This window comes from Mirounga leonina, unplaced genomic scaffold (assembly GCF_011800145.1).
Source record: "Mirounga leonina isolate KUSES-001 unplaced genomic scaffold, KU_Mleo_1.0 Mir_94, whole genome shotgun sequence".
Classification (NCBI taxonomy): domain Eukaryota; kingdom Metazoa; phylum Chordata; class Mammalia; order Carnivora; family Phocidae; genus Mirounga; species Mirounga leonina.
In genome coordinates, this window is record NW_023270855.1 from 45,894,932 (window position 1) to 45,917,886 (window position 22,955).

The 22,955-nt window shown below is 55.2% G+C and overlaps 2 protein-coding genes across 4 annotated transcripts; one reads left to right on the plus strand and one right to left on the minus strand.

The window, feature by feature from the left end:
* The first annotated feature begins 11,911 nt into the window (after positions 1 to 11,911).
* Positions 11,912 to 16,098, plus strand: LRRC25 (leucine rich repeat containing 25). Of its 3 annotated transcripts, none has more exons than XM_034997303.1 (3): positions 11,912 to 12,547; positions 13,118 to 13,913; positions 15,666 to 16,098. In XM_034997303.1, exons 2-3 carry the CDS (start codon positions 13,129 to 13,131, stop codon positions 15,802 to 15,804), a joined length of 924 nt encoding a protein of 307 aa, XP_034853194.1. In that variant the 5' UTR covers positions 11,912 to 12,547; positions 13,118 to 13,128; the 3' UTR covers positions 15,805 to 16,098. The 3 variants fall into 3 exon arrangements, with proteins under 3 accessions (XP_034853194.1, XP_034853193.1, XP_034853191.1); XM_034997302.1 differs by having other exon boundaries at positions 11,912 to 12,471; positions 12,998 to 13,913; XM_034997300.1 differs by having other exon boundaries at positions 11,912 to 12,471; positions 13,120 to 13,913.
* Positions 16,099 to 19,893: 3,795 nt separating this feature from the next.
* GDF15 (growth differentiation factor 15) lies at positions 19,894 to 22,590 on the minus strand. Its single transcript, XM_034997520.1, has 2 exons — positions 22,308 to 22,590; positions 19,894 to 20,787 (listed from the first exon to the last, which is right to left on the minus strand). Exons 1-2 carry the CDS (start codon positions 22,588 to 22,590, stop codon positions 20,144 to 20,146), a joined length of 927 nt encoding a protein of 308 aa, XP_034853411.1. The 3' UTR covers positions 19,894 to 20,143.
* Between the last annotated feature and the right edge of the window lie 365 nt (positions 22,591 to 22,955).

The following is a 22,955-nucleotide window of genomic DNA, read 5'->3' on the forward strand; positions in this document are numbered from 1 at the left end:
GGGGTGCACGACCCCGCGGAACTACCCCACACAGCTTGAGAAGGAACCGCCACACACACAGCTCACTCAGGGACACACTGTCATACACACGGAGGTATACACAGTGACTGTCAGAACAACAAAACATACAGATCACCACTCACATAGACACACAGCCCCACAGACACACGGAGGCTCAGCTATGCTACAGCTTCCGACAAGCTGCGGAAGGAGCCCATGCAGCTACTTGCGGTCACCCTGGGGCACACGGTCCTAGCCTACCCAGGGCTCCACACACAGACCTGGGGTCTCACAGGGCCATAGATGAGTCAGTGTCACACAGTCACATGGCCTGTGGACACTCACTGCCACATAGACACGCAACACACACATGCAACACAAAGACAAGCACACAAGGATAGCCGGGTCACACCCTAGCAGCCACCCTGCGCGGCTCCACAGTCACACCCTGTGTCAATAGTAGTCGCTGGGCGATTGTCCACTGGGTCATTCCTGCTGCTATTTCTCAACTTCTGTATTGCCAGCGGCAAATGGGGCGCATCCCACCTTTAATCGCCCCTCTGCAGGAGTCAGGACTGCAGGCAGTCCCCCTCCTGGGGCCCTTCTCCCTCCAGGGTCTGTGAAATGGGGGACAGACATTGAGGTAAGGGCCCCAAGGCAAGGGTGCCTGGGAGGGGTGGACGCCTGTGCACTGGACCCGCTTGCCACGGGTGGGGGGAGGCAGTCCAGTGATTCCAGGTCTGGATGTTTCTGTGACTATTTGCCATAGGTGTTCTTTTTTCCTGTGCACGACTGCGTGTGTGTGTATGTGAGTGTCTTGATGGGTGTACCCCCTCCCACTGCGAGCTGACCCCCTGTTATACCTCCCTCTTAGAGGCTACGCCCCCCAGTGGGGATCCCCACCCCTCAGGCCTTCTGGCGGTCGGGAAGTCGGGAGCCGCTGGGGTTCCGGACAGGCGGAGAGGAAGGGAAGGGCCAGGCTGGCCCCAGCCCCGCCTCCATCCCCAGGGGCCTCGGCCGGGGTTGGAGGGGGACGCCAGCCCTTCCCACTTCCTGTCCAGCCGGTCGTCCCCTCCCCCAGCTTCCTCTCCCGCGGGGCCCCCCGGAGCCAGGGGCCGGCGTAGAGGAGGAGCCTGCGCTGCGAGGTAGTGGGGGTGCGGCCGCCAAGCTTCTGTAGGGCATCGAGCCCCGGACGCCACCGGCGGACGTGGGCGTCAAGGGCACCCTCATCGTAATACCCGCTCCCACCACCGCTCTCCAGTGCCTACTTCCAGCGAGACACAGAGAAAGTGTGGCTCACCCAAGTCACACAGCGTATTGGTGACAACTGTGACACCCAGGCCCTGCCACCCCAGGCACCCCCTATTTATCTCCCAATGCTCCATGGCTCCCCAGGATTCTGTGTCCTGCGCAGGTCCCTCGCCCTCTCTGAGCCACGGTTCCTTGAGTCATTGTGCGTCTCCAACCTCCCCACAAACATTTACTGAGCGTCTGTTGTGTGCAGGGCTCTGGGGACCCAGGCAGGACGCGTTGCTACTGCTTGTGGAGCAGATTCTGAAGGGGAAGGCTGACCGTCAAAAGCTGGCGAGTCAGTAGGATAATTTCAGGGAGTACCACATTCTGGGCCGAGGGAGGGGTTCCCGGTGGAGAGGACCAAGCGACGGCCGAGTGGGCCCAGCTCCCGGAGCAGGGTGGAAGCGAGGGGAGAGAAGGAGGGAGACGGAGGCGCGAGCTGCGAAGGGGGAGGCGCGGCCGGCTGGAGCGACAAGCGCGGTTCTCATGGCAACGGGGACGGTTCTCCAAACACAGCTTCGGTGCCGGCGGAAAAGTCCGAGAAGAGCGAGCTCTGGGCCCCACGCGGCGTCAGGGAAGCTGAGCCGCAAGCACATCCGAACCGGGCGCACGCCCTGCAAAAGCCGAACCCACAAAAGAGCCCCCCCCCGCACTCATACAAGGGAGGGGCATGGGGGGGAGGAAAGTTTTGTTTTGTTTTTTTTTTAATAAGGGGTGGGGGTGGATCTGAAAGATCTGAAAGCAAAATGTTCAGACTGCAATCACAGAAGTGCAAAGGCCCTGAGGTGGGTGCATGCTTAAGGTGTTGGACGCAGAGCGAGGAGGGCAGTGTGGCTGAAGCAGGGGGAAGAGGACCCGGATCACTCCCGAGGGGATCGGCTGAGATTTGTTCCAAGAGCAATAGGGAGCCACCGGAAGGTGTGTAGCCGTGAGGGGCAGGATCTGCAACAGGATTTTAAGAAGTACCACGGGGTTCCTGGGTAGATTGGGATGGCATGGAGGATGCAGGAGGTTGCCCTGGGAAGAGGCCCAGATAGACAGGGGCTCTGGGCCATGGCAGACCTGGGATTTGATTAAGGGGCCCCGGCGGGGATGCAAGCAGAGTAGGCTAAGGGTCTAGGCTGGATCCCAGACCAGCGATCCCTCCACCAGCTCCCGATCGCCCCCGTGTGGCTTCGCGGACCCTGCAGCCTTGAGCCGATTCTCTGCCTCTTTTGGGATTACCACCGGTTTGGGGGCGGTGCCTGGGGGAGCCTGAAGCTGGCTATGCTTGTAGGGCTGGGGGGTTGCCTAGAGGGGAGGCTGTCCCTCCCCACTCCCTTCCAGTCCTTCCATTCTTCATACCCACCCTTCACAGGCCCACCTCATGGCCTTTGCCCTAGCTGTTCCTGCTGCCTGGAGGGCAGTTTGGCTCCTGGCCTGGCCTATTCTAGTTCCTTCTTCTCCCCCCATCCTCTCCCTCCTTCCCCTCTTTCTCCTCCCGTCCCTTCTTCTTGCCTTCCTTGGCCATCTCCCCTAGATTACGGATTCTTCCCTGGCCTTGGTTGGATTTGTCACTGTTAACGATAAAATGATGCATCAGATAATCTGCGGGCAGCCTCCGCCTTCCACTGGATCTGGCCTCCCTGCGGACACGGCCCTGGCGGCCGGTGAATATGTTGCAGGAGTCGCTCGGAAGTCTGGTTTGCGTTTTCCTGATGATGGTTTTTCCTCTCCACTGGAGATGGAAGCAGCGCCCCCCACCCCACCCCGCCCCATTAAAGTGGCAGGCGTTGGGCGGGGCCAGGATCCGGAGGGCGGCTCCCGCAGCCCCGCCCCAGCCGTGCGTGGGAGGCGGGCCACAGCTGGGAGCAGGGTCTGGGCCAGGAGATGTTTCCTCTCAGAAGCTGTAATTATGGGTAATTTTCTAACTGCAACACAAAAATTAAAACCCAAACAACACGGGAGGGGAGAAGCCACAGCAGCCGGTGAGCGCTAGAGCAGGGATGGGAGTCCCCGCCGACACCTGGCGGGAGGAGCAAGGCCCCCAACCCAGGAGTGTTGGGAGGAGGGGGCAAAGGCTCGCTCAGATGTGCTAGGCTCCTTGAAGAGGCAGCAACCGCTTGGAGTTTCAGTTTCCTTTACTCCAAGACCGATCGCCTGGAGGCAGAAGTCCCCGGATGGAGGATGATCCTGGGTTTGAATTCTGGCTGTGCAGGTCCGCTTGTGAGTCTTTGGGCAGGAAGCGACTGAACCCCCAAGCTTGCAGAGCTGCCAGGAACTCTAGGCGAGAGAAGGGATCCAGGAGGACTGGGAAGAGGAGCCTCAACCAAACCCACAGCACCTGTGTCCATTCTCCACAAGGCTTAGCCTGAGCCAGTACACTGCCCTACTTTCTGTGGGCTCCCGTGCCCACAAATTAAGCCCCTGCCCCTCCTCCCTGCACTTGAATTCCAGAGCCAAACCAGTCATTAGAAATTGGTGTGCTCAGGGCGCCTGGGTGGCTCAGTTGGTTAAGCGACTGTCTTCGGCTCAGGTCATGATCGCGGAGTCCCGGGATCGAGTCCCACGTGGGGCTCCCTGCTCAGCAGGGAGTCTGCCTCTCTCTCTGACCCTCCCCCCTCTCATGCTCTCTATCTCATTCTTTCTCTCAAATAAATAAATAAAATCTTTAAAAAAAAAAAAAGAAAGAAAGAAATTGGTGTGCTCAGCTCGGGATTAGATCATCCCTGGAAAATCCACCCAGCAACCTCATTGGAGAGGCAGCCTATCTTCTTCCCATGTTAGAGAATGGGGAAACTGAACCCCAAGAGGTACTGAGGGAGTCACATAGGTGACCCAGTGGCAGCACTTCACCCACTGGCGTGCCTGCCCTGTCTGGGGTCTGGGATACTCACTCTGGGAAATTGGAGGCATTTTGTGGAAAACTCAGGCCTGGGGGGGGGGGGGGGGGGGGGAGGGAGGAGCAGGGAGGAGAGTAATGAAGGAGGGGAGAGCCTGTAGCAGCTACAGAGAGAGTTTTGCAGGTAAAACCGAGGCTTAGCACAGGGAAGCAACTTGCCTGAAGACACACAGCAGAGAGTGGAGGACCAGGTCCCACTTTGGGGTGCACTGGCAACACCCCTCCCTTAGCTTTCCTCTCCAGAGCTCCGGTCTCTTCCTGTGGCAGAGGAAAGAGTTTCCATGACACCCTAAGGTCCCACTCTCTTTCTGGACCGTAAAGGGGAAGGGTCTTTTCTTTCCCATTTGGGAGTCCCTCAGCTTAATAACAACATGGGGGAATGGATGCTTGCTAAGCACCAGAAATTGGGTACTTTTTGTCCATGATCCTGTTGTATGCATCCAGCTCATCCCCACCCCAGGGCCTTTGCAAGGGTGTTCTCCCTGCCTGGGACACCTTCCCCCCCAGCCGTTCCCCATGGCCTGCTTCTCTTCATCCTACAGACCTCAGCTCCAGCAATGTCCTCTCAGAGAGGCCCTCCAACCTGGGTCACGTTGGATTTTCCTGAAAATCTTGTTTTTGCACATTGATTTCCCATGTCCTCAGTAATCCGTGAGGTCCATGAGGGCAGGGAATTTGAATGTTTTGTTCAGTGCTTAGAGCAATGCTTGGCACACAGCAGGAGTAATGAATTAAAAATTACCACTGTCCCCTCTGTGCTGGGATCCAAGGCCTCTAGTATCCCCAGGGGTCTCAGCCTGACTGTGACACAAACTCTCATTACCATCCTCCCATCATTACCATCCTCCCTATAGCCAGGGTGGAATCTGGAGGTCGGAAGAGCCAGGGACCAATTTTCTGTCTCTACCAAGGCCACCAGGACTTGCAATCCTGAGTATGGCCACACGAGGACAGCAGAGACTCGCAGCACCAACTCCTGAGGGTCCCCGCAGGCTTCGCCCTGGTGCCCCTTTGGAACAGCTCTTGAGACCTCAAAGTTTCAGGCTTGGAATGTTGTTAGCTTCTCTTGACCTTGCCCATGCCCCCAGGTCAGCTTCCAAATATATACTTACATTTTTATGTGTTGAATTATTTCATAGCAAGAAAGGAGAAAAATACAAAAAAAACCTTCCCAGTTCCCTACCACCCCAAAAAACTTCCCATTTTGAACTCTGACCTGAACATCTTTTGTTTCCCCTTTTTTTTTCTGCATTTTTTTCCCTCCAGAAATCTTCTTTGATTAACCTTTCAAAACTGTGAACCACCCCGTCTTGCTTTCCAAATCCCCCTACACTGTTTAACTTTTTCTCCATTGAACTATTATTTCCTAACCACTTTTAAATGTGGTAATTTATGGTTCATCGCGCCCTCCCCACTGGAATATCAGCTCCTCAAGGGCACGAGTTTTGCTGCATTCAGTAGGCGCTCAGTAAATATTTGAGGAAGGAATGAAATCTTACCAAAAATAAACAAAGCCTAACAAATAAAACAAAATACCTTCCTTAGCCCACAGCCACAGGTAATCACTATCATGAACTCAAGTCCAAATCCATGTATCCAGGAGTGACATAGAGATTCACTGCGCATCTTGGAATGGTTCTTTGGAACCTCCCAGGTAGATGCAGACAAATGCATCTTGTGTTTGAGCACAGTATACCCTAATGGTCAACCACACAGTTTCTGTGGTTGACCCTCAGTTGCTGTTGCGCCTTGGGCAAGCTACTCAAACACACCATGCCTTAGTTTCCCTGTCTGTAAAATGGGGGAGGGGTCTTATCAGTTCTAATGAACTGGTAATGACAGTTCCTATCTCAAGGGGTTATCGTGAAGATTACATCTCTCTTTTTTAAGTTTATTTTTTATTTATTTTTAAAAATCTCTACACCCAATGTGGGGCTTGAACTCACAACCCCGAGATCAAGAGTTGCATGCTCCTGGGCACCTCGGTAGCTCAGTTGATTGATTATGCGGTGGGCTCTTGATTTTGGCTCAGGTCATGATCTCAGGGTCCTGGGGATGGAGTTCCACGTTGGACTCCGTGCTCAGAGTGAACTCTGGAAGTCTGCATCAGGATTCTCTCCCTCTGTGCCTCCCCTCACTTGCTCCTGGGCTCTCTCTTTCAAAAAAAAAAAAATAGTTGCATGCTCTACCCACTGAGCCAGCCAGGTGTCCCAATCACTCCACCTATCTTAATTTGGGGTCCCTGAGAAGCAGGCCCTAAGAACAGATTTGGGGAACTTCACTGTTTGGGAGGGTGTTCCCGGAAGCCCCTGGTCCGGGCCGCGAGCACAGAGAAGGAGCCCTGCAGGGGGCGCCAACCAGCAGGCTCCCAGGAGCCGGTTTCCCAGGGGGCCCTCGGGGCGACAGCCCGGAGCCCGCCTCGGAGATACCGGAGGTGGTGGGGAGCTGAGGCATTTCTGATCAGCTCGCCTTCCGTCTTGTGGTTGAGGGGCGTCCCCAGGAGAGCCCTGTGGGCCAGCAGGGTGGCCTCCCACTGCCGGAGCAGCCCTCGGCTAAGCAGCGAGCAGGTGGACGGTGCTCGCTGACCGCAGCCGCCTCGGTGCCACGTTTGGTTTGCTCCCCCACCGCCGACAAGAGCGTTCAGTGGCTTCTCAAATTTTACTATAACCGGCGTGGCCACGTGACCTCAAACAGGCTCTTTCCGCATCATTAAAAATCCAGCTTTAACCTTATGAATTCGATTTTGGTGCATCGATGGGCCCTCATGTACCACTCCCCTTCCTCCATGGGACACTCAGCCTGCGTCCTAAGTCGCCTGTGTCCCCCCGTGCCAGGCACACGCTCACGTTCACATCTGCTTCTCGGCCCTTGCCACCCCACAGGGTGGTTTTCACTGTCTGTCTTTTAGGGGGGAGGAGGCGGAGGCGGAGAGAGATTAAGGCACTGGCCCTGGGTCACACGGCCCTGAAGTGGCCAAGCCGACCTCAGTCCAGGGCCAAGCCGACCTCAGTCGTTGTTTGCTGGATGCATGCCTGATCTGCGGTTGCCCTGTCTGTCCACAGTTGGCCCCTGAGTCAGTTCTGCTGCCCCAGCCCAGCCCTGGGTTCTCACACCTGCCCCAGGTCCTGCCCTGCTGGCTCCAGAGCCCCTCAGACACCTTAAGATCCCCCGGCCTCTAGATAGCCTCAGCTGCTGGGTTGAGCCTCCTGGGTGGCCTCCGCCCTCCCTCAGGTGAGACAGGCCCCTAAGGGGGCAGCCAGACCCTGAGGGATGTGGGGGGAAGGAAGTCTGGCATTCAAAGGCTGCACTTGGAACAAATGGGAATGGAAATGGCAGGACAGGGGCTGGGGCCAGAGGTTTGGGGGCCTGGCCCCAGGGAGCACAGGGCTCGAGAGAAGGGCAGATTTGGGACAAGTGTGAGAGCCCAGGAGCTGGATGGGAGGTGGATGGGGGGGAGGGGAAACCCTTGATCCCACTTCAGCTCCCCAGTCTCAGGCATACTGGGGGCAGGGCCCAGGCTGAGGCCTCCGCCGGCACAGGTGGCTACATGGGGGTCAGAGGGTGTGAGGCATATATGGCTAAATTGAGGGGGCCACAGATTGGTGGCCCTGCGTCTGGGTTGTCCCAGGGAAACTCTGTATATATCTCTACCTTTGTCTTTGTGGGAGATCGCTGTGTTTTCCTGGCTATTTTGGAGGGGTCTCTGAAGGTCTCTATAGGTCTCTGAGTACCCTGGGGTCTTGGGGATTCTGAGCTGTTCCAGGTATCTCTGGGGATTTCTGAAGGTCTTTAGGTGTCCCTAAGGACCTCTGGAAGTCTCTGTGCTGAGAGACTGGCCCTGCCTGGCATTGAGGCTTGTTTCAGACCCAGGCTCTGGGCATGTCAGGAGGGGAGGAGGTGGAGTATGGAGGTGTGCCCTCTGGAAGATTCCGGTCCCCCTCAGGCAGTGGAGCCCAGAGCTGCCCTGCTTCCCATAGCCTGGTCACCACCTGCTGGGGCAACAGCAACACGGCCCAGACCCCAGGTCCCCCAGGCCCCAGGCCCATTAGACCCCTGGCATGCTCCAGAACCCAGGACCTCCCCACATGCCAGGAATTTCTAGACCCCCAAGCCCCGGGACCTAGGCCTCCCAAACTCCAGACCCCACTAAATGGTCTAGACTGCAGGTCCCACAGGTCCCCCAGACCCACCTCCAGACCCCACTATCCCAGGCCCCAAGCCTGCCTCCCTCCGCCCCAAACACACACACTTCCTCATTTCCTCCTGTTGTAAGAGGGCTTCGTGCTGGACACTGCCGACTCCTCCCAGGGTGTGGGGCATGGGGGACATCCACCCACACCTGGGCCTGAGGCCAGCTGCCCCTCTTATGCCGAAGGCCCGTCTTTATGTGTGCTTGTTGGCTGAGGCCCATGTTTTCACTGAAAAACATACGTGGGGAGGTTCTCCCTTCCATCTGCCTGATGCTAAGAGGTATCCGTGAATTTTCGTTTTTCATGTTTCATCCAAAATTTCTTTAGCCAATTGAAATCTAGGAGTTTATTTTTTGGCCTTTTTTTTTTTTTTTTTTTTAGATTTTATTTATCTGAGAGAAAGAAAGAGCACAGAGGGAGAGTGAGAGGAAGAAGCAGATTGACCGGGGCTCAATCCCAGGACCCTGGAATCGTGACCTGAGCTGAGGGCAGGTGGGCCCCTAAATAAATAAAATCTTAGGGGCGCCTGGGTGGCTCAGTCGGTTAAGCGACTGCCTTCGGTTCAGGTCATGATCCTGGAGTCCTGGGATCGAGTCCCGCATCGGGCTCCCTGCTCGGTGAGGAGCCTGCTTCTCCCTCTAACCCTCCCCCATCTCATGTACTCTCTCTCTCTCTCTCTCATTCTCGCTCTCTCAAATAAATAAATAAATCTTAAAAAAAAAAAAAGAGTTACCACCTTCCCTGCTTGCTTCTCGATTTTTATTTTCCTCTGCTTCTTCCACCCGTCTCATATTTTCCTGGTAGATCCCGCACGTCGCTGGTCTCTCCAACTGCTACAAGAAGCCCATGAGGACAGGGATTTTGTCTGTTTTGTTCAGGGCCGTATGCACAGCTCCTAGACCAGTGCCCGGCACACCGTAGGCGCTTTATAAAGCTTTGTGGAAAAAGATGAATGAGTCTTTCCTTATTGGTTCACAGAGCTCTATAATTTTGTTTTTATGACTCTGAGCCACTCCCCATCCCCCCAGGATGGATGAGCTGTTATTCATCTAACCAACCCTTTAGGTTGCTTCCTTTTTTCCACCCTGTATAACAACGCTGCAGTGAATCATCTCTTAGCTCTGCCATCTTTTTGCCTTCCCTCTTTTTTTTAATGGTTCAAAACACACTTAACATAAAATTTACCATTTTAGTCATTTTATAGTGAACAAGTCAGGGTTTTTTTTTTTAGTACATTTCTAGTGTTTTGTTTTTTTTGTTTTTTGTGTTTTTTTTAAAGATTTTATTTTATTTATTTGAGACAGAGAGAATGAGAGAGAGAGAGCACATGAGAGGGGGGAGGGCCAGAGGCAGAAGCAGGCTCCCTGCCGAGCAGGGAGCCCGATGCGGGACTCGATCCAGGGACTCCAGGATCATGACCTGAGCCGAAGGCAGTCGCTTAACCAACTGAGCCACCCGGGCGCCCATTTCTAGTGTTTTGCAAGGACCACCAACATCTAGTTCCAGAACATTTCCATTGTCCCAAATGGAAACCCCGTCCCCATGAGCAGGCCTTCCCCCTCAGCCCCCCACCCCCAGCCCCTGGCAACCACCAGTCTGCTTTCTGTCTCCATGGATTTGCCTGTTCTGGATGTTTCCTATCTAATGGAATCACAGGCTACGTGGTCTTTTGTGTCTGGCTTCTCTCACTCAGCATCATGTTTTCAAAGTTCATCCATGATGTAGCGTGTGTGAGGGCTTCGTTCCTTTTTATGGCTGAGGAACATCGCGCTGTATGGATGCACCGCATTTTGTTTATCCACTCACGAGTTAGTTCACGCCCCTGCTGCCCTTCTCATTTTGTAAATGTGAATTATGCAGGAGCAGCCCAGAAGTGGGCTGCTGGGTCAGCAAGCCCAAGAGTTTGTTACTCTGGTGTCCTGTGTCAGTGGGCCTTCCCCTGGGACAGCACCACAGTGTCCCCACAGCCCCGCGAGCACCGGACATGATCACACTTTTGAAGGGTTTTTTTTAAAGATTTTTTTTTTAAGATTTTATTTATTTATTTGAGAGAGAGAATGAGAGAGAGAGCATGAGTGGGGGAGAGTCAGAGAGAGAGGCAGACTCCCCGCTGAGCAGGGAGCCCGACGTGGGACTCGATCCCGGGACTCCAGGATCTTGACCTGAGCTGAAGGCAGTCGCTTAACCAACTGAGCCACCCAGGCGCCCCTTTTTTAAAGATTTTATTTATTTATTCATGAGAGACAGAGAGAGAGAGGCAGAGGGAGAAGCGGGCTCCCAAGGAGCAGGGAGCCCGATGAGGGACTCGATCCCAGGACTCTGGGATCATGACCTGAGCCGAAGGCAGTCGCTTAACCATCTGAGCCACCCAGGCGCCCCACACTTTTGAAGTTTTACCAGTCTGATAGGGGAAAACAGAGATAGGGGAAACGGTACCTCAGAGTTGTGATTTGCAATTTTTCTGTGAGGAGGGAGTGCCTTTGGGTGTGTTGAAGCAACGACTTGCACCTTTCTATAAAGTCTCAGTTCAAAACCTTTGTTCAATTCCTCTGAGTTCCTAGATGGAAAGGGGCAGAGTTTGAGGAGAGGGGAAAGCATGGGCGAGTGAATTTCAGCTTCCCACAGTCAAGGAGAAGGCTCTTAGGGGCGCCTGGCTGGCTCAGTCGGTTAAGCGGCTGCTTTCGGCTCAGGTCATGATCCCAGGGTCTTGGGATGGAGCCCCACATCGGGCTCCCTGCTCGGCAGAGGGCCTGCTTCTTCCTCTCCTTCTGCCTGCCGCTCTGCCTACTTGTGCTCGCTCTCTATCTCTCTGTCAAATAAATAAATAAAAATCTTTAAAAAAAAAAAAAAAAAGGAGAGGGCTCTTAGCATTTATCCCATTTTACAGATGTGGAAACTGAGACACAGAGTGGTTAAAGTTGCACCGTGAGTCAGTGTCCGGAATGGATTTGAGCCTGGTCTGCCTGATGCCAGGACCCCGGTGAGGCTGAGACACTCCCCTAGCCCTTAATCTCCTCCTTAACCTACTTTTGTTACTACCCTTTGGGTCTGACTCAAGCCCCCCTCCTCCTCTGGAACTCTGGCCTCCTCCCCAGGTTCCCCATCTCCAGACACCAGGCTCACTCTGGAGGAATCTTTCAACACAGTACCCCTCCACTGCTCACACATATTCCTTGGCTCCCCATGGCCCTGGGAATAATGTCCCACTCCTCAGCCTGGTGTCTGAAGCCAGGACTGCTCACCCCGTGCCCACACCACCAGTTTCTCCTCTCAGCCTGTCCACTCCAACCACTCCACTCCTAAACACACTGTCCCAGTCAGCCATGCTTTCTCAAGCTGCAGGGCATCTGCTCCTATTGTGACTTCTGCCTGAAATCTGCCACGCATTTGTTTCTGCCAGCTACTGTGACTCATCCTCCAAGCCCCAGACTCAACGTCTCCTTCCCCAGGGAACCCTCCTCACAGCCCCTTCCAGCATGGAGGCATCGCTGTACCAGAGCAGGAGCTCTGAGTCTGTGGGGAAGGCTAGCAGGTTGGAGAGTCAAAGGCAGGCTTTAGGAATCCTTGGCAAAACCCTACTCATGTGTGGAAGGCCCAAGTCTAATGCTTCCTCCTCCAGGAAGCCTTCCAAGATTCTGTCCCTCTCTCTGACCTGACCTGACTCCACTGGACTGGGTCTGTCTGTGTCCAGCTCTGTCCTCTCCGAAGACTGGGTGCTTCACCAGAACCTGGCCATACTGAGGCCTTTTGGAAGTTCAGCATGGTCACCCTTGTTGAATGAACAAGTGAACACGTGGGTTGGGCGTCAACCGAGCTGACACCAGGAAGGGAGTTGATGAGGTAGCAGTCGGTCAGTTAGGGTATTAATGGGGGACATGTAGTCACTGGGTTCCAGCAAAAGAGAAGCAGGTCGCCCCTCCCCCTCCCGTGGGACTCCCGGGCCTGAGGCCTTGCAGGGGGGCGGGTCTCTGTGTCTTTATTCTTCCCCTCAGCATTGCACCCGGACACCAGTTCCTCTTCCCGAGTCGCTGGGTGCAGATCCTGAGGAGCGCCCCGGACCACAGCGGATCCGCGGAGGGTGCTGACTACTTCGGCCCCCACGTCCAGGTGAGCCACCACGCAGCCCCTCCCGCGCCAGAACCTTCCACCCCGCCGAGGCAAAAGCGTGGCGGTGGGACCAGAAAGCTAGGACGGAGGCGCTAGAACTTGGGTCCGGGCAGGAGCCTCAAGCCAGACTGGAGGGGGTTCCTTACAGCAGCCCCATCCGACCCCAGCCCAAGACTCCCAGCACCCCGCAGTTCTGCGAGAAACAATTAGCGGCGCCCGGGGCAGGCCGTTTCCGGGGCAACCGCTTATTTTGCATATGGTCCCATCTTGGCCAATGAGGGCGCCTGAAATATTCGTGGTGGGGGTGGGTGGACGGTGGGGTTGGGGGGGGAATGGGCGACTTAACCCGAAGGGGCTCCACTGGGAGAAGGGGAGGGGCCGACTGGGCCGGGTCTCCTCCTCGCCTTCCAGGACCGTCAGGCACCGGGATTACTCAGGTACCCAATCCCCAGAGGGGGAGGCTGAGGCCAGAAGCCAGAGCCCTCCAGAGGGGCGGCAAGCGAGGGCCTGCGCTTTACCATTTCAGAAGCAGCCTGGGCCACTCTGAGATGATGATGATGATGATGATGATGATGATACAACACAAGCAGTGAGGGTGAGGTGATCACAGGCTAAAGTCGGGGCTTGGATTCTGGTGTCTCTGCCCAGGTTGCTTGAATGGGGGGCTCCCTGGCGTGGATGCTGTTGTTGCCGCTGCTGCAGGATCCAGGCAGCCAAGTCTTTTCCTGCAACGTGTCCTCCGGGATCGTGGACTGGAACACAAAGTTCACAGCCATATGCCTGAATTTCAGTGGCCAAGGCCTCCTCCGACTGCCCCAGAACCAGTCTCTGCAGGCCGGGAACCTGCGCTACCTTAACCTGTCTGGGAATCGTCTTCAAAAGCTACCACTGCTCTTCTTTGAACTCCTGGGAAAGCTGGAGGACCTAGATGTGACAAACAACCCACTGACCTGCGTGGACAGGGAGCTGGCCATGAGCTGTAAACTTGACCTGAAGGCTGACTGCAACTGTGTCCTAAAACCCTGGCACCTGGTCCGACAGGACAACTGCTCCGGCCAGCCACCTCTCAAGTGCCGAGACCCAGATACTGGTGTCTGGCGCAATGTCTCCGCCTTCCTGGAGGCTGGCTGCTCCCCTGGCCTGTCCTTGATGACCATCGGGGCCCTGGTGGCCAGTGGCAGCCTGATCCTGGGGCTCACCATTGCTGGCCTAGTGCTGGCCTGGAGACTCCGGGGACGCCGGAGGGTCGGTAACCGGGACCTGGACAAAACAGGGGCTGCCCAGGATGGTTCTCCGTCTGGCTCCGGCAAGCAGCCGAGATACAGTAGCCGGGGCCTCAGCTCTAAGCCCCCAGCGGCTGCCATGCCCAGACCCTCCACCCCCGACTATGAGAATGTGTTCGTGGGCCAGCCAGCTGCCGGGCACCAGTGGGCCGAACATGGGTGAGTGATTCACGCCTGCCTGCAAGACTCTGGAGCCAGATGGCCGGGTTTCTAATCCCTGCACCACCTCTCGTAGGCTGTGTGATCTTGGGCCAGTCGATTTACCTCAGGGCCTCTGTTTTCTCATCTGTAAAATGGAGATAACAGCCCCTACCTCGTAGAGTTGGGGTAAGAATTAAGTGAGTTCCTGTATATGAGACAAATTTCCTCCTTCGTGACCTGCAAACTGAGTTTCTGGTGGCCAAGGATGGGGAGAGAGGAAGCAAGTGTTCCAGGCAGAATAGGGGCTTTGCAGAAGTGGTCGGTGGCCTGGCTCAGATCCTGTGTGACCCAGGGCTATCTCTGAGCCTCTGTTTCAGTCTCTGTAAGATGGGGACAGCTCCCCTTTCCACATGTCCCTTTGACACATGAGATGTTCAGAAAACTGTGTCCTTCTCCCCCCGACAAAGCCCTGACACCTCTAGATTTGGCTGGACTTAGATGGATGGGTTCAACTTTTCCAGGTTGGATGAGGGAATGAAAGGAATGGAGGGGGCAGCCCCAGCAGGGGCAAAGGCCTAGAGGTGGGAGAGAATGGAGAATCTTCTGTGAATTGGTTTGAGAAGGCAAGACATCAGAGCTGAGGCTGGAGGTGGCTGGGAGAATCCAAGCAGGAATGGAACAGGGTCATGGATCGGTGTGGGCAGGGGAATCCACAAAGTGGGGAGGCTGGTGGGAAGCTGTGGGTGAGAAATGAGAGAATATGCAAAGCAGATGCAAATAGGGCTCCAAAGCAGAAGTGGCCTGCAGGAGGGGGTTGCAGGCATTCGACTCCCTAAGGCAGCTTGTGCTGTGAGGCTCGCCTCGGTCTCGCTGTCACCAAAGCCTCAGGATCAGTCTCCACCAGAAACATTGTTTCGAATGCGATCTGTCATTCCCACCCTACATTTCACTTGTACAAACGGAGGCTCTGGGAGGCAGGGGAGTGACTTGCCCAAGGTCACACAGTGAGTCTGAAAGCAGAGTCTGACTCCCAGTCCTGTCTATCCCTAGACAAGCATTTATGTGTTTGGAGTGATTCATTCTAAAGCATGAATAACTGATGGACACCACTTGCTCAAACCAGAGTAGGGTTAGAATGTTCCAGAGGCAGGAGAGTTCTTCGGGGCGGGGGGGAGTGAGGGGGGGGCTTGCCCACCATACATAGCTAGACATCGCTGAGAAGCTATCTCCTCCCAGACCAATTCTATGGATGCAGAAACTGAGACTCAGAAATTTATTTCTGTATTGAGGCCACAAAGTCTGTTGCTTCAGAGAATCTAGTAAAAACATTTCCCAGCTGAAAGGGCACTGGTTTGGCTCTGGCCACTTGTGTCCATGTGGCTAGTGCCACTAGAACTTCTGATTTTTCAAGAGGAAACTGAAAAAATTAGTCTAGATTTAAAATTTTTAAAAAAATTGAAGTCTAGACTTTAATGTAAAAAATGAGCAATTACCTCAACTTTAAGGAAGAAAACAATTTGACCATGGGCTTGAGGTCCTTGGACAGAAGCGTTACAATGCGAAATCCATGGAATCTTCCCTGAATCCCTGGCCCCCACCTCCTTTCCTCAGAGAAAGTTGGGCGGCTGGGAGAACACGGCCCTGTGCCTCAGTTTCCTCGTATGTAAACACTAGGAGGGGACGCAGGCGCCCAGAACTTTCCTTGCCTCTCCAAGCTGACATGCCTACCCCCTGAGTGCTCCCTCCCCTCTCGTCTCTCTGTCTCCACAGGGCTCACCCATCAGAGGACAGCGACTTCTACATGACCTACGAGGGCCCCGACCATGCCTCCCAGCCTGTCTACTGCAACCTGCGGTCGATGCACCAGACCCCACTTGACGAAGAGGAGTACGTGATCCCCGGGTGCTGAGCCTTTGATGCCCTGAACTCCAGCCTGCTGCCTTCTACTTACTTGGGGCATTCTGGCTCTTCCCTGGCCTCAGTCTTCCCACCTGAGGAATGGGGACAAGGAAGGACCATCCCTGGGGCCCTGGGAGGCTCTTCAGCTCCCTCTCCAGCCCCCGCTCTGCTTCTCAGCTCCCTCAGCTGCTGCAAGGGGGAAGAGGAGAGGCCCTGACATGGGGACAGGAGGGTCAGTTTGTGAACGCTGTCATCACCCTCCCGTCGGTGTGCAGGCGGTGCTTAATAAACGCTGCTGGCTCCAGGGCAAGTGGGTTCCTTGAGGTGGGGATTCCCTAAGCTCCCCAGACCAGATTCTCTGAGACTCCCAAATTGTTCCCCACTCTGTCACTCTCAGGCCCTGTTCCCAGGCACTTGGTACCCAGGCTCAGCCCCCAGGGCAGCCCACACTAGCCCCAGAGGGATCATTATAACTTACGAATGGGACTGTGCCCCTCCCCTGCTCACACACCCTCCGTGGCTCCCCATTGCCCCCCAGGACTTCAGCCTGGCGGTTGAGGCCTGCGTGGTTCTGCCCTACCGCCCTCACTATCACTATCCTCTCCCATCCTTCTGTCTTTCTGGTCTAGGCCTCCTCACCACCCAGCCCACCTCGCTCCTGAAGTTTTCATTTGCCCGTGCCACTCCTTTTGCCCAGAAAGCCATCCCCTTCCACTTTTTCTCACTCTTAAATATCTTTTTTTTTTTTTTAAGATTTTATTTATTTATTCATGAGAGACAGAGGCAGAGGGAGAAGCAGGCTCCCCGTGGAGCAGAAAGCCCGATGCGGGACTCGATCCCAGGACCCTGGGATCATGACCTGAGCTGAAGGCAGACGCCTAACCGACTGAGCCACCCAGGCATCCCACACTCTTAAACATCTTAATACAGGTGCAGGACTCTGGTCCGAGTGTCAGGAGGCATGGGTCCAAGTCCTGACTCTGCAGTTAACGGGCCGTCAGTTCCCCCATCTGTACAACAAGGCAATTAGACAGTCTCTGCAGCTGTTTTAGCTTCAATATGCTGAGATGTATTTACTTGTCCTTCAGGGCCAGGTTCAATGCCACTCCACTGAGAAGCCTTTCTCGGTTCCTCCTCAGGCCGAGTTAATAACTCCCAGAGCTCCGTGTATTTCAAGAGTTTTTTCAGACTCATGCCTCAGCTGGGTTTCTTTCTTTCTCTTTTTTTTTTTAAGATTTTATTTATTTAAATTTGACAGAGAGAGAGACAGCGAGAGAGGGAACACAAGCAGGGGGAGTGGGAGAGGGAGAAGCAGACCTCCCGCTGAGCATGGAGCCTGATGCAGGGCTCGATCCCAGGACCCTGGGATCATGACCTGAGCCAAAGGCAGACGCTTAACAACTGAGCCATCCAGGCGCCGCTCCGCTGGGTTTCCTATCAGCTGCTCCCAGCCTGGATCCTGCCAACCCTCCAATCTAGGGGAGAGAGCTGGATACAGACACCCTCAGTCCTGAGAGGTCAAGCCTGGGCTGGAGGGAGGGATGGGGCCAAGGGCTCCAGAGGGAGATGAATGAAAGAGTTTGGAAAAGGCTCTCATAAGAAGGGAACCTGGAGTGGGTTTTGAAGGATGTGTGTTTGAGAAGCAGAGAGGACACGCATACTGGGTGGGGGGACCGGCCCGGTAAGCAGCAACTAGAGGTATGGAAAGGCACACGGGCATAATAATGTTCAGCAAAGGCAACAGCTGATATTTGGGGAGATGCTCATATGGCATCTGTTAGCTTTGGGGGACCCTGGGATTGAGCTTAACTTTGATGCTCTCTTGGGTTCCCCAACACTTGGGAATGATCTGGGGTGGGAGAGGGCACCTATAAAGGTCTTTAGCTTCCTTGAACCTCTGCATCCCCACCCTAGACACTGTTCAAATGCCCACCCCTGCCCCCTGATCATCTGTCTTCCTCGCCTCCAGCATAAATCAGATCCCAGCCCTCTCCAGCTCCCCCGCCTTCATATCTACCCATGGCTCTTCAAACACACCCACACCCCTCACCACCACCGATGAGATTTGGTGGATTCTGGCCCCCACCCACCTCTCTGACCCCACCTTCAACAGTTTTGCAGCTGAACACTGAGCTTGTTCCTACCTCAGGGCCTTTGCACCTGCTGTTCTGACTTCCTCAAATGCCCATTCCCCAACTCTCCCCCGAGTCCTGTTCTTCCTCCAGGTTTCAGTTCAGATGCCATCTCCTCAGGGAGGCCCCCTCCCCCAACCGTCTAAATCACCTCTGCCTCCACTCATTAATGCACTCCCTGGGTTGACTCCACAGCACAATTCATACTGCAGTCCACCACTTTCTTATTATGTATCTTTGTACTCATTTGTCTTCCTCACTTGACTGAGCTTTTTTTTATTAAGATTTTATTTATTTATTTGACAGAGAGAGATAGCGAGAGCAGAACACAAGCAGGGGGAGTGGGAGACGGAGAAGCAGGCTTCCCGCCCAGCAGGGAGCCCGATGTGAGACTCGATCCCAGAACCCTGGGATCATGACCTGAGCCGAAGGCAGACGCTTAATGACTGAGCCACCCAGGCACCCCTGTCTTGTTCCTTCTGTGTCCTGAGTGCCCAATCAAGGCCTGGCACAAAGAGGGCATTTACTGAATACATTCATGGGCACCTACAATCATTCAAGTCTGCCTCTGGGTGGCAGCATTCACAGGGGACACACCTCACTCACTGCTGGAAGTAGGTACTCTGTCCCCCAGGCCCCTGTAACATTTCCCTTTGGAGATTCTCAGGGTGAACAGGCAGGTGGGTGTGGGAAGGGGGGACCTGGCACATCTCAGGGATTCCAAGATCCTAAGTAGGAAGACTATATAACATGGGAGATGCCATATGCACAAAAATGTTCTTCACAACGTATTTATTTCCTCCTGTTTTTTTTTTTCTTTTTTCTTTTTTAACTGGCTGCTTGGAGTTTATTTTCTACTTGGTGCAAGGCACACAATTATAGGGTATCAGGGAGGCATGCATGTGGTGTGGATAGTAAAGAGTGGGGTTCTCTCAACTTCCTTTTTGGTGTTTTGATATAAGAAAACCCAACTGCTTCTGCTTGCTGCAGCCTGCCTAGTCTAGGGGGAGGGGAAGGGAGGAGAGGGAAAGGGCTCTGATGAGCCTAGCGCCTCCCGAGGCCTGGTGACTGGGGGTGGCCACAGGACTGGGGCGGGGTGTTGGCTTTGCCAGGCTGGCCACCGAGCTGCTTCCTCACAGCTTCCAGAGCCAAGTCATAGGTGATCCGGCCGCTGGAGGCCTGGAGAGATCCTGAGGGTTCTGGGGACTCCCAACACTGTAGTCATGAACAGGAGAGTGGACTTCCTGAAAAAGAAGCTTGCCCACCAGTGACCCGGGTTAGCCTTGGGGAGACCCGGGGTGGTGAGCGATGGCTTCCCCAAGATACTCTGCACTTCTGCAGGAGCTGTTACTGGAAATGGAACCCAGACGGTGCCGGTAATGGCCATGTGTGGTCTGGAGCGAGCGGATGGAGGGGATGGCTGCCATGCTGTTGTTTGTGGGCTGGTGGAAACCAAGCGCAGGCAGAGCCCCAGAACTCCCAGTCGCCTTAGCTGCACAGGGCGTGGCCCTCCTGGCCCTTGGAGGGAGGTGCCCCCAAAAGAAGTGATGGGACTCTTCTAGGTCGGGGGCAACATCACACACAATACACTTGGCTACAGATGGACATGACTCTAGGCTGCCTGTGTTTGGAAAGGTGACTCCAATGCAAGGAGTCCGCACGGCGGTGATAGAGACAGGGCCATATAACTACAGAAACAGGAATACTGAGAGATGAGATATGGAGGGAGACTGCCACCCAGAAACAGACACAAGGAGACAGAGAAGCTGAGACACAGAGAAGGATTGTCCTTGAGGTGCATCGGTGTCATGAGCACCATCCAATTGCCTGACATGCCAGACGCTCCACCACGCATTCCCTGAACGGTTCCACTCACCCTGATACCAGGTCCCCTGCGAGAACTGAGGCCAAGGAGGGGAAGGTTCTTCCCAGGGTCACACAGCTTCATCCTGGACACCACGGGGCTCCGGTCAGACAACTTCATTTTTATTACCACAGTTTAAATAAGTGCACACCGTCAGACCAGCCCTCCCTAGCCCTCCAGTCCCCAGGGAGATCATCCCAATAAATAAATAATAAATACAAACTTATAAATACAGAGGTTTGAGCGGGACGGGGTAGACAGCAGTGGTGGGAATCGGGCATCTCAGGTCCCACAAGCCCATTCGACAGGCAAGGATCTCTGATCACGAGCCGTAAGTGAAAGACTAGGACCGCTCATACGCAGTGGCAGTCCTTGGCCACGAGGTCATCGAAGGGCGTAAGCGACACGCGACCCTCACTGTCTTGGTGCATGAGCACCACCGGCTCATAGCTGGCGGGCACGCAGCACGGCGCAGGCGCGGCGTCGGGGTTCAGGCCGTGCAGGCGCGCCTGCATCTGCGCGTGCGTGTTAGCCGATCGGAACTGACTTGGGCACGCGCCAATACACATGCGCACGTCTAGCTCGCGAGGCGCCACCACCCAGTTGGCCCAACCCAAGTCCTCGAGCGACGCGCGCAGGCTTTGCAGGCGGCAGCAGCGCCCCTCCCCGAGGGGGCAACCGTCCCCGGCGTGCGCATGCGCGTTGCGGCGCCCCCTGGCCGCGCGTGGCCGCCAGTGCAGCTCAAGCTGGGGACGTGCAGAAGGCAACGTCGCTCCCAACCGGTCCCACGGAGGCAACAGTCGCAGGCGTAGTGTGGGCGCCCGGGAACCTCCAAGGCCGAGTTGACGCTGCAGCGGCCGAGTCACGTCCCACGAGCTCGGCTCCGTCGGGGACAGCTTGAGCAGCGCCCGATGCAGGCGGGAGGATACGGGGAGCCCCTCAGTCAGGTCGGCCCGGGCGATGCGCAGGTGCAGGTGGCCGCCCGGCCCAAGTCTCACTGAGGAAAAGAGGAAAACAGTCAACCACATGCCTACTGTGCTACTGTGCGCCAGGTGCCGAGAGCCCGTTTCCTCCCACGCGCCAAGCTGCATCGCACCTCAGGGCCTTTGCACAAGTTGCTTCCTCTTCCAAGCACACTATTCCCCTGAATCTCAGCATGGCAGGCTACGTATCCCTCCACCCTGCCTAAAATAGGCACTGCCCTATTTTATTTTATTTCATTGCGTATCATTTCATCTTCCCTACTGAATCCCCTCACCAGGGATTTCTGTCTGCTTTGTCACCACCATGTCTGGCATACAGTAGGTGCTTAGTAAATACTCGCTGGAATTAGGGCGCCTGAGTGGCTCAGTCGGTTAAGCCTCTGCCTTCTGCTCAGGTCATGTTGCCAGGGTCCTGGGATCCAACCCCATGTCGGGCTCCCTGCCCAGCCAGGAGTCTGCTTCTCCATCTCCCTCTGCCCCTCCCCACCTCTGCTTGTGCTCTCTCTCTCTCTCAAATAAATAAAATCTTAAAAAAAAAAAAAACAAACTTGCAGGAATTAATGTATACCTGATATTTAGAGGGACTAAAATCCAAACACTGGTTCTCCCTCCTGTGGCAGTCAAAAACATTTCATTAAAGGCCTACTAAGTGCTGGGGCTAGCTACTGTGTTTTCAACTCTCTGGGTCTTGGTTTCCATATCTGAGAAATGAAGGATATCTGGATCCTCAGGATTCTCAGATCCCTAGGCTGGTACAGGTGTTGGAGATACTGTGGGGACTAGGGTTTGAGGGCCCTGGACACCGGTCACTAGGCTCAGAGAGGACAAGAGGATTATCTGGAGTCTCACAGCTCTAGTAGGATTAGAGCGAGATAGTAGCGCTCCCTCCTGGCCTGACACTCTTCCCCAACCCCTCCCAGTTCCCAGCATAGCCCAGATCTCCTCCTGCCCTCTCTTCCCCCTAGATCCTCTGTGGATGGGCGAGAAAATATCTCCTCGCTCCCTAAGGCACATGCCACGTGCGACTTCAGCAGTGCCGTGTCAAGGGATTGTGTCAGATTTGGAACCAGTACGGGTACATTCCACCTATCGCTAGGCTGCGCTCCTCTCATCCGCTGCGCCTGCTCCTCCTGTCTGCTCCGCCTGATCCCCGCTCTCCGGCATCCTTTCTCCTGGATTGCGCGCCCTCCCCCATACATCCAAGGACAAGGACCCCCCACCCACCCACTCCCTGCCACCTGACTTTGTCTCTGGGAATTCCAGGCTCTGTGAGTTTTCAAAAGAATCCCTAGCTTCTCTGAGCCTCAGTTTCCCCATCTGCGATCTGTAACATCTCACTTTGGCCAAGCCTCACCTTGTCTCGGCATAAACCGGGCCACCAGCTCCCCCATCAGCCCCAAGGGGAGATGTTCTTGTCCGATTCACAGATGGGGAAACTGAGGCTCAGGGACAGTCCTGGGCCCCTATGACTCAGAACCACTGGTTAAATGATGGTAGCTGCCCAGGGGACAGAGGTCTCTTAGATTTCACTCACGCTTTGGAGTGAGTATCCGGACTTGAGCTGCACGGACGAGGTCAGGGTTTGAATCAGACCAGCTTTGGTTCAACCTCAGCCTGGTCTGCAGGTGCTCGTAGCGTTTCCGAAACTCCTGGACTCTGGAGACATCCGTGCTGGAGTGCGCGTCTGAGGGTCCCGAAAAGACCGGGAGGTGCTCCTGGGCCAGAGACAGGGCGCCTCCCGAAGGCAGCCACGAGAACGTCAGCAGCATCAGCAGCATAGGAGAGCCGCGTGGTGGTGTCAGTCCTTGTCCAGGCATGCCAGTGCTAGCTGAGCTCTGAACTGAGACACCGGACGCTGCTGGACTGGCCTTTATAATCCCCGGACTTTGTCCGCCCCCGCCTGCCTGGTCCCTTCCGCCCTGGGTGCAGAGTAAACACTCCAGGGACCATAGTTGGCTGAGTCTTGGGCTGCTTTTCAGGGGGAGGCCCTTATGGGGGGGATTCTCCTGGAGAAGCGGGGGTACCCACCCCCTAGAAGCCTCTCTGAGTCTCAGTATCCTCTTCTATGAGATGGGGACTTCCTCCGAGCTTGGTGGACTGGTGGGAAGAATGCTTTTGTCAAAGAAGACTTATTAGCCACCAGCTATGTGCTAAATTCCACAGCAGCACCTTAGGTGGTGGC

Bases quoted from the DNA above. Each gene is read 5' to 3' on its own strand.
- GDF15 (XM_034997520.1), bottom strand. From the start codon at position 22,590: ATGCCTGGACAAGGACTGACACCACCACGCGGCTCTCCTATGCTGCTG. The intron at 20,788-22,307 runs GTGAGTGAAATC...TCTTTTCCTCAG, and splicing joins CCGGATACTCACTCCAAAGC to TGAGACTTGGGCCGGGCGGC.
- LRRC25 (XM_034997303.1), top strand. From the start codon at position 13,129: ATGGGGGGCTCCCTGGCGTGGATGCTGTTGTTGCCGCTGCTGCAGGAT. The intron at 13,914-15,665 runs GTGAGTGATTCA...CTGTCTCCACAG, and splicing joins CACCAGTGGGCCGAACATGG to GGCTCACCCATCAGAGGACA.